Here is a 9797-nt window from a genome sequence, read left to right on the forward strand (position 1 = left end):
ATCGATGAGTTATGCATGACGTATCGTGCATGTATCGTGTCCGCAGGTTCCACTGGATTCTGCTAGTAATTAAAATTGACAAATCAGAATGTCTCATCCACGACTCTCTGAATATGGATCCGGCGCTTTGGGCCGACATGAGAAAAATGATTCAAAAGTAATTGTTTTCATTAATTTGCGCTCTATATCGATCGGCCTATTTCGTTCATTTCCTAATTAAGCTTCAAGTAATTAACTAATAACTCTCTTGTTCATTTAATTTTCTTTGCCTCGTAGGGTTTGGAGACGGTTCTCAGATACAAAGGTCGGTGAATTCAAAAAAGAGCTACATTTCATGCGGTCAAAGGCTAAGAATGGTGGCGATATTCAGCCACCGCGGACCAATCTATGTGGATACTATGTCTGTGAGATGATCCGGAGATACACCTCTGAGCGCGTTCCGAGTGATACCAATGCTCCGAGGAATAACCTCCGGATGATGCTTAGTCCAGAAGCTCGCTTCCGACCACTTCAAGAGGAACTAGCTGGATGGTTCAGGAGGGAAGTCCTCGATCCTAAAGGAGAACACCATTACGAGGACGTAGAACTATACATGCATTAAATTATGTATGGAAACTTGTTCAAACTTGTATATGGTCATCCGATGATATTGAATATATATTGTATATTCCTCTTGAATTCTTTTTGGTTCTAATTTCAAATTTGTTTGAAATTGTACATTCATATGCATGTATGTAGGTAGAATATGTGAAACTCCTTCAAAATTACAATAAAGCACAAAAGAAATAAAACAATACAAATTAAACAGAAAACAGGTTTAGGGGGGGCAGGTTTAGGGGGGCCTAAAACCCTAAACCTGCGGCGGTCTTTAGTCGCGGTTGGCCAGAAGAACCGCGACTAAAGGTCCTCCGCCCCGACGGTCGCCTGGCGCCCACGTGGACAGGCCTTTAGTCGCGGTTCGTAAGCAACCGCGACTAAAGGGGGTGCCTTTAGTCGCGCTAATTTGGTCGCGGTTGCGCAACCGCGACTAATGGCAGTTGCGAACCGCGACCAAAGGCCCTTTTTCCACCAGTGATAGGCAAACAATCGCGAAACAAGTCTCTCCAATATATTGACAAAATTCAAGCTTATCAGTGCTAATGGAAACTAGTGCACACTAGAGGACCCCGTTGCGCAAGTATTGGCCATCTATATATAGTTTGAATCCCAATAATGTTCATACATGATAGGGCATATGTGTAAAGCAAATTTTCCCGAGAACTTATCAAGATTCAAATTTATCGGTGCTAATGGAAACTAGTGCACATTAGAGGACCCCCTTGCACAAGTGTTGGCCATCTATCTATAATATGAATCTCAATAATGTTCATACATGATATGGCATATGTGTGAAGCAATTTTTTTCCGAGAACTAGTCAAGATTCATATTTACTAGTCGTCAACCCGTGCGGCCGGCACGGGCTAGAGATTTCTCTAGAGAAAATCCTAGATAACACTATATAGCCTATATATGTTTGTACGTAATTTGTGTTGTACCATGCCGTTCTCCATATTCTAAAATATTTAAGAAGTTAAGAAAAAAATTATTCAGATCAAAACTTCTTGGTGAAATTTTTATTTGTGAATGTGGACAGTCGAATTTCCTCACTCCCTAGAGGCTCCGTATGCCACCGAAACAAAAAGGGACGTAGCTCGCATTCTCTTATAGTTCAAGAAACAAACATTATGAAAACATTAGCTTAGGATATGATAATATTTCTTAGAACGTTAAATAATTATAAAAATTCAGCACCAATATTGCATCATGCAAATGGTTGCACAGCATTACAGGCATGCTAATTTCATATGATCCAGCGCTCAGAGGGAATAGAACTCTACCATTCGCAGTTATTCTATGTTTGTATTACGAAATTGATACATTCCAAGGTTGCCTGAGTGATTGTTCTTTGTAAGAATCGCCAAACGTTGCAAAAGGAAGGCATGAGAGGACAGTGCATGAAGTCTCCTACGGACTTTCTTTGGTTCCAAGCCCAGACCTTTTCTCTGGTTAGATTGTTCTCCCTTTTTTTTTTTTTTTTGCGAAAAGTGTTCTCCCAGTTATTACTCTTTGGAGTAGCTTCAAACTTGTCCAACCGCTGCATCAGATTATGAGAAATATAAATATCATCGTATGGTTTATGGCTTTAGTTTGTAACAATGTCATTTTTGAAAAATCATTGTAACAGAATTTTTTTCAGCATGCACAAGGCTAGGAATACTGGTTACTCAAGCAATAGCTGAAGGGGGTCATATTTCGTGCACATTATTGTTTCCTTGCCAAAGTTCCACGTTACACTGATTCAAGAGTATTATATAGATGCCTAATTGGTAATTCTTGAGACAATGATCAAACATCAGATAAAGCATTGCTACCACCTACAAAAACAAAATGTGTGCATGAAATATTTGTAAGCACTATAATCAAAATAAATTCAGTTTGACCAGAACAAATACAGTTCACCTTTGTCCGAAAGATGTGCACAAACAACGGGAAGGATAATGCACCATGAAGAAGACCTTACAGAGTGTATATCTTCCAGCTCCATGATGTTAGTATACCGGGTGGAGCATCTGAATAATAGTGAAAAGTAGTTATATGTAGGTGCTAGAATAGCAAAAGGTGTACGTATATTCTTGTAGATATATATGCATTATGTAAACTCATAGTAGACGAATATAAAGTATAGAAACAACCTAATTTAGCTGGACTTTTCGTGCGTATTCAAAATGAATGAACTAACACTTTGTTGATAACCAAAGGAAGAGTTTAGAAGCATCCTCTTATGATGTGGTGGTATAATTGTTCAATACTTATGAAATGTTGGGACAACGGGAAGGGAAAGACAAAATGGAAGAATATCAAAGTGTGTTCTTGGGAAAGGATGGCAGCAGCCAAATTCGGCAATACAGCCTTTTGTTGTTAAAATTGCTAAAGCAGCTACCCTTGATGTTTGGTAAGCTCGATGGATGTTGAGGCACTGAAAACTAAAACACACTCCTCTATATGCACCTTTATTGTCCTACAAAAAAAACTAAAAGCATATTTAGTTACCCCTACATATGTATATGATATATGGAAGACAGATATTGGATGAAGCACCCAACAAAGCATCAATCCATATCTACAAATTTCAGCCCAATGAAATGAGCATTGGATCCAGGGCTTTGACCATCAATGAAATTCAGTTATTGCAGCAGTTTGTTAAATTAGTGAGTCTTCTAACTTCCCTGAAAATTCTGTTGGAGATTAATATTGCGCACCTTGGAGAGTAGAGTTTGAATTTGTTCATCTAACCCTCTAATATCAACTTGATACTTAGAAATATATAGCAGACAGGTGCAAAATTAAGGAAATATTTCCTGTGTGGAAATCAAAAGAAGATATTAATACTACAGTTAAAAATTGGGTATCAAAAGCCACTGTTTTTTTTAAGTATGCAACGTAAAGAACATCTAAATCACACTTCTGCACCAAATGGATATTTCCAGACCCCCCATCACAAGCTGCACCGATATTTTAAGTATGTTTTATTTGTAACGTCCAGCAGAAGTTGGTTGTTTTAAGTATGTTTTATTTGCATACATCAATCAGTATGTTTTAACGTTTGGTTGTTTATTTGTAACGTTTGGTCAAATCACACTTTTAATTATGTTTTATTTGCATTCACATGTACGATTGAACCATCGTGCCGGATTATTTGTAACGTCCAGCAGATTGTTGTTTCACGCGGTTAATCCTAGCCACAAAACTAAGATCTAACAGCCTAATTAATCTTGATTATGTGGATTAACGTGGTGGCTTCAATGGTGTCTCTAATTAGTAAATACTAGATGGACCATGCGCGTCTTGCCGCGCCGTTCTCTGCTAAATGCGTTTAGGTTTTGTCTTGGGGCTATTCTTTTGTCGGCGCGTATATATTATCATTTTTTGTTCACTGGCAATTCTGAACCTATGCCATGAGTTGAACGAAAAATAAAAATTTAGACCATAATATCTTGCTAAAAAGGGGAAAAACACATTCAAATAGAATTTTGCAGGCAAGTAACAGTCTTGGGAACTGGATGAACCATTCTGAACCTCAACGCCACATCTTCGCCAAGTCTTGATTGCACCTAAAGAGATGTTTTCTTTTTCATTTGTGTTGCATTCCATAAATAAAAATACTGAAGAATCGTCATGCAACTTACATTAGTCTCCTTGTCTTCCGGCTCTTATTCTTAGAATCATCTCCCACCGGCTCTAACTGTCGTATAGTTTGTAGTAACACTAGTAGCATGTGTACTTTCAGTACCTCAGTGTCAAGCAAGTAGCCACATACATATATAACAACATTTTGGTTCAATCAAACAAGAAAATAGATTGATATTTACACTGTTACACTCACATCCGTGCAGTTTGAACCTCTAAGTCAGAGTGCAAAATATAACAGGTTACCTATCTTATCTAGGATTTTGAATTGTAATATGAATATTGAGCCTAAATTGGATGAATGCATTTACAATTTTGTGAAAAACAAATGAAAAAAAAAATTCAGTATGTCTGTTGTTGGTGAGTAAAAAAAAGGTAGGTGCATAACGTTATGGCACGGCATAATCTGTCTTAAGGCTGGATGAATTTCTGCTCTATAAGTAACGCGCTGATGTTCATGTTGATGCAGCTGTTAAGTTGCGTGTTGTTCTCATACTATGGTGACAATGGAATTGATCTTAAGTTGTAAAGCACATTATTGACCCTGTGCAAGATCATCCGTCGGGCACATAGACCAGCTGGAAGGCCTACAGGTTTAGTGTTGTCAGTGTATGAATCGGTCGTGACAAACTGTAGCAGTAATTCAGATATGAAACGTTAAGGGGTTAGCTTTACCACTCTTTGACCCTGCAGTCTTGTGCTATTAGGATGATTACTACAAAGGCACGATTGCATCAATCACAACATTAGCTACGGAATATTGACAGTAAGTCTCGATCTTAAGCAACGAATACGCTTCTATTGTAACTGATACTTGCAGTATTAGCAATCGAGTGAGTAGATATTAATTTTCTTTGTTCTAGTTTTATTTGTGTTAATTACAGAAAGTACCTTTCATTTCCATTTTGCGTCTCTTTTGATAATATGGTGCCTAATATGTACTATTATCCAAATGCAGTTGCCTAATAAAGCTTTTGTCTTATGGTTGTGTGTGTTTTTAGAAAACCATAAAACACCATCCTCACAAGGGCATTTTAATGCATACAAAAAACTGCTTTGGAAAAGATTAAAGTGTAATAACTTATAAAAGATCAAAATGCATGGGGTAGCAATCCTTTTTTATTATATTACATTGTTCTGACATATGATACACTATTTTTTGGGTCAGTGTACAATTATAACTAAAGATCTAGTAAATACTAATCGAAGTCAGAACCGAATACGAACGGTTTGGTCGCAATTTTCTTATTCTTAGAATTCTGGTTTGACCTCTTCATACATGATAACATGTTCATTCTAATCACTCAGATGTGATTTTCTATTCCACTTTTTCAAGTTACATCCAATTTTACAGAATGGCCATCTGAAATATCTAAATTCTAACTCAAGCTACAAATGTCACAACTTTTTTATTCTTATAATTATGTTTTCAAGTGCTCTTTATAGAGGAAAACCCTATGTGATTTTACGGGGTCAATGTTTGGGTGGCGTCTATGTTTGGCTGCCAATACTGATTGGCAAGATGCATCGACTAAATGTGCCACACATTAAATAGTGTGGCATAATTGGCCAGTTTTCCATCTGATTAAGGTGCATTCAGATAGCAGGTGTCTAGTCACATACTATTTGTGTGATTTAGTAGATTAGATTGGAAGGTAACATCTCTGCCACACGGACTAAACTATCAAAAATGGCATGCAGAAAGTGGCAAAATCGAAAAAATTATGTATATGTATCCTGTCCCAGATACACTCCACCGTTCCTCCATTCCATAAAAAATGAAGATTATGTTTCTGCATGAGTCCTCTAGGCTGTAAATAATTGAGGTCAATTTCTGGTTGCAACCAAATTCAGTTGCTATTTCCTTTTGAATATACATGGTAACATTACAAATGTTTTGCTTTGAATATGAACATTTCAAATATTCAAACAGATAATTTTAAAAGCATGTGTATAGCTATCTATACAGGATTTTACCAAAAAATGGATAGATAATTACCGCTGGCACAAAGACATAAGATCATCAATGGTTGGAATAGCGGTGTGTAGCATCAGGGTCTCCCGACTCTCTTCATCCAAGATGCGTAATGTGTGCCACTGGCAAAGGCATATCACATGCCGTTTGACGGCCACGAAATCATAAGCACTTGGTGGATCCAAAATAAAACCTGAAACAGTTGGATGTTAAAGGTATGTTATTACTTGATGCAACCAGCTAAGCAACTTCATTTTTCTGTAAATATTTCAATTGTATTCACAATCAGCATGTCCTAATTAGAAGCACTAGCCATCAACCCGTGCAATGCACGCGGGGGCTATCGATATATTGAAGTTATATTGATTTAATAAACTATTAGAAGCAACCCTACGGGTTCAAAATTTGTAGAAATTTAAGGATCATATGGAAACTGATTAGGTACAAAACAGTTAATCTATAGAACTTGAATGCATATTTCAAATTACAACAACGCATGAATATTTTAAATTAACTTTGAATTACTGTACTAATATGGAAAAAGCTAAAACCTCCAGGAAAGTTTTTATTTGCAACTCCATGAAATTGTTATTCGTACATTGTCATTTGTATCAACCACAAATTATTTAAGCACAATGATAATGACATAATTCAAATAGTAGGATACAAAAAAAATGAGCGGATTAACTTTCCAAAACAGAAATCGCTTAAAAATATTTATGTATCTTCAGGTCAAAATTTATCAGCAAGAGAATAATTCTCCGCCCAATACAAATACCACCATTCGTAGGACTGAAAAGATAATGAAAGGACCAACTCCTAGAATGAATACTCGTACCAACTTTATATGTATATATTGCACTGCAAAACTCTTTCCAACAGCGTGCAAGAGAATATTTCTCTACCAAAAAGCAACAAAATATTCCTCTTATAGTATTGTATCAGGTCTTTAAATAAGATTTCCTTCTGTACATAGGATATTTTTGAACCGCGAAAAATATTGTAGCTGAGAAAGATGAGATACTGAAATTGGAAAGCATTGCGCACTGGCTGGTTTGTTAAGTTCTACTACCATTCTGTGGTGTAAAGATTTTTGAAGAAAAAAGTTGTCATGAAATTATACCAACAAAATATCTCTATAAATGTAGGAAATGGCGAGTCAAAATTCTACGAATTTAACCTCTGGTTTTCCTTTATATGGTGTACCATAGTGCTCTGCAAAAAAATAAAATGCAGAAAAAAACAGTGCAACGGGATATTGAAGTTTTTCTGGATAATTTGCAACTAAATGTACAGGAAAATCATGTGGGGAGAGGAAATCAATTGAAATATACAACACGTCTATTTACCTAGTATTGTATATAAAACGAAAATGTAGGGTTGAATTCCATCTGTCCCTAAAATATGGGTGGTCTCACCTTTACCAGATCGTGTCAGCCCATGGAGAAGACAACGCTTGCTTGGTTGCCAACACTGGAGAAAATTGCTGCACAAATCATGTGACGTGAATATAGTGTAATAAAACTACTTCCATTGCAGCTATGGAGAATCGGAGCCACAAAATATACCTGGTGGCAGCCATGGAGACGCGCAGCCGCAAAATATACGTAACGTGATGGAGATGCTGTGGGGGCAAACGCTGCTTCTTTGTCATGCACTGACCTAATCAATTGGATCTAGACCAGGGATTAGATGGATGCTAAAATCAAGTTTTATTAGCAGACCTAGGAGAAAGCGCATAAATCAATCTGGAGGCGTGCACACATGGCTAGATTAAACTCACGCATCCCATCCAGATCGGGAGGAGGCAACAATAAACACAGCAATGGGGCAAACCAACCAGCTGCTAAAGTTTAATCACCATTTGCAGTTCACGACTTGGGAGATGAAACAATTGAAAATGATGAGATAGCTTTGTGAGATAGACGGTCAGTATTATTGCTTCCATATTCAGGACGTCAATGTTCGACTCAATCAAAGGGCGTGAGATCGGGAGGAAGAAGGGGCAAATTGCAGCTTCCTCACCTTAAATTGCAGCTTCTTCATCAGCTCCTCTAGCCTCGGCGTGGGGGCTCGCCCGTGACCAGCAGGGGCGGATCTAGGATGATGAACCCATGGGTAAGTAGGGGAATGACGATGATGAGGCGTCGTTGCTCCTCCTGGTCTTAGACGACCCGGCTCGGAGGGGAGGACCTCATCGGCAGGAATGGGCGCTGGGAGGGTCGCCATGGGGATGGGATTGATCGAGGCATCAGTGGGGAAGCTGCGGGAGGGGGCGGGTGGTAGGGAAAGAGGAAAGGAAAGGGACATAGGGGGTCGCCGGGGCGGCGGCTAGGGCTCTGCTGCTCCTCCTGGTCCTGGACGGCCGCGCAGCCCCCATCAAAACCATCACGAACCGACCCACCGGCCACCGCCTCGGGACAACAGGTACGGGGGCGACCAAAATACGATCTCTACTACGACCGCATCCTTCGTATCAGGAGCGGTAGGGCCCGCGAAAGAGACATGCTAAGCAACCAGGAGCGCCGGCAACCCTGGGAGCTTAGTGCTCTTTAGGGATAAGATTAGTGCTAATGGAAACTAGTGCACATTAGAGGATCATGCATACGTCCGTTGGGAACCCCAAGAGGAAGGTGTGATGCAGCATGCAGACAAGTTTTTCCTCGCAGTAGAAACCAAGCGTTATCGAACCAAGTAGGAGATGAAGGCCACGTGAAGGTTGTTGGTGAAGGAGTGTAGAGCGGCGCAACACCGCGAGATTCCGACGCTAACGTGGAACCCGCACAACACAATCAAAATACTTTGCCCCAACTTAACAAGTGAGGTTGTCAATCTCACCGGCTTGTCGTAAACAAATGATTAAACGTATGGTATGGAGAATGATGTTTGTTTGCAAAGAACAATGAGAGAACAATGATTGCGATAGATTGTATTTCGGATGTAAAAGAATGGACCAGTGGTCCACAGCTCACTAGTGGTGTCTCTCCAATAAGATAAATAGCATGTTGGGTGAACAAATTACAGCTTGGGCAATTGACAAATAGAGAGGGCTTAGCAATGCACATACATATCATGATGACTACTATGAGATTTACTTAGGGCATTACGACAAAGAACATAGACCGCTATCCAAGCATGCATCTATGCCTAAAAAGTCCACCTTCGGGTTAGCATCCGCACCCCTTCCAGAGATTAAGTTGCAAACAACATACAATTGCATTAAGTATCGTGCGTAATGTAAACAATACAAATATCCTTAGACAAAGCATTGATGTTTTATCCCTAGTGGCAACAAGACATCCATAACCTTAGAACTTTCCGTCACATCGTCCCGCATTCAATGGAGGCATGAACCCACTATCGAGCATAAATACTCCCTCTTGGATTTACAAGTATCAACTTGGCCAGAGCCTCTACTAGCAACGGAGAGCATGCAAGATCATAAACAACACATATATGATAGATCAATAATCAACTTGACATAGTATTCCATATTTATCGGATCCCAACAAACACAACATGTAGCATTACAATAAGATGATCTTGATCATGATAGGCAGCTCACAAGATCTAAACATGATAGCACAAGAGGAG

The 9797-nt window shown here is 39.0% G+C and overlaps 1 protein-coding gene across 4 annotated transcripts; it reads right to left on the reverse strand.

Annotated features, from left to right (window-relative positions):
- Nucleotides 1–2255: 2255 nt before the first annotated feature.
- Nucleotides 2256–8591, reverse strand: LOC124705459. 4 transcript variants are annotated; one of them, XR_007004021.1, is made up of 6 exons: nucleotides 8229–8591; nucleotides 7772–7879; nucleotides 7622–7689; nucleotides 4228–6396; nucleotides 3301–4152; nucleotides 2256–2610 (listed from the first exon to the last, which is right to left on the reverse strand). XR_007004021.1 is itself a non-coding variant. In XM_047237179.1 (5 exons), exons 2-5 carry the CDS (start codon nucleotides 7855–7857, stop codon nucleotides 2472–2474), a joined length of 462 nt encoding a protein of 153 aa, XP_047093135.1. In that variant the 5' UTR covers nucleotides 7858–7865; nucleotides 8229–8591; the 3' UTR covers nucleotides 2256–2471. The 4 variants fall into 4 exon arrangements, 2 of the variants coding, with proteins under 2 accessions (XP_047093135.1, XP_047093134.1); XM_047237179.1 differs by lacking the exon at nucleotides 3301–4152 and having other exon boundaries at nucleotides 6228–6396; nucleotides 7772–7865; XM_047237178.1 differs by lacking the exon at nucleotides 3301–4152 and having other exon boundaries at nucleotides 6228–6396.
- Nucleotides 8592–9797: the final 1206 nt, after the last annotated feature.

This window comes from Lolium rigidum, chromosome 4 (assembly GCF_022539505.1).
Source record: "Lolium rigidum isolate FL_2022 chromosome 4, APGP_CSIRO_Lrig_0.1, whole genome shotgun sequence".
In the NCBI taxonomy this organism is placed as follows: Eukaryota; Viridiplantae; Streptophyta; class Magnoliopsida; order Poales; family Poaceae; genus Lolium; species Lolium rigidum.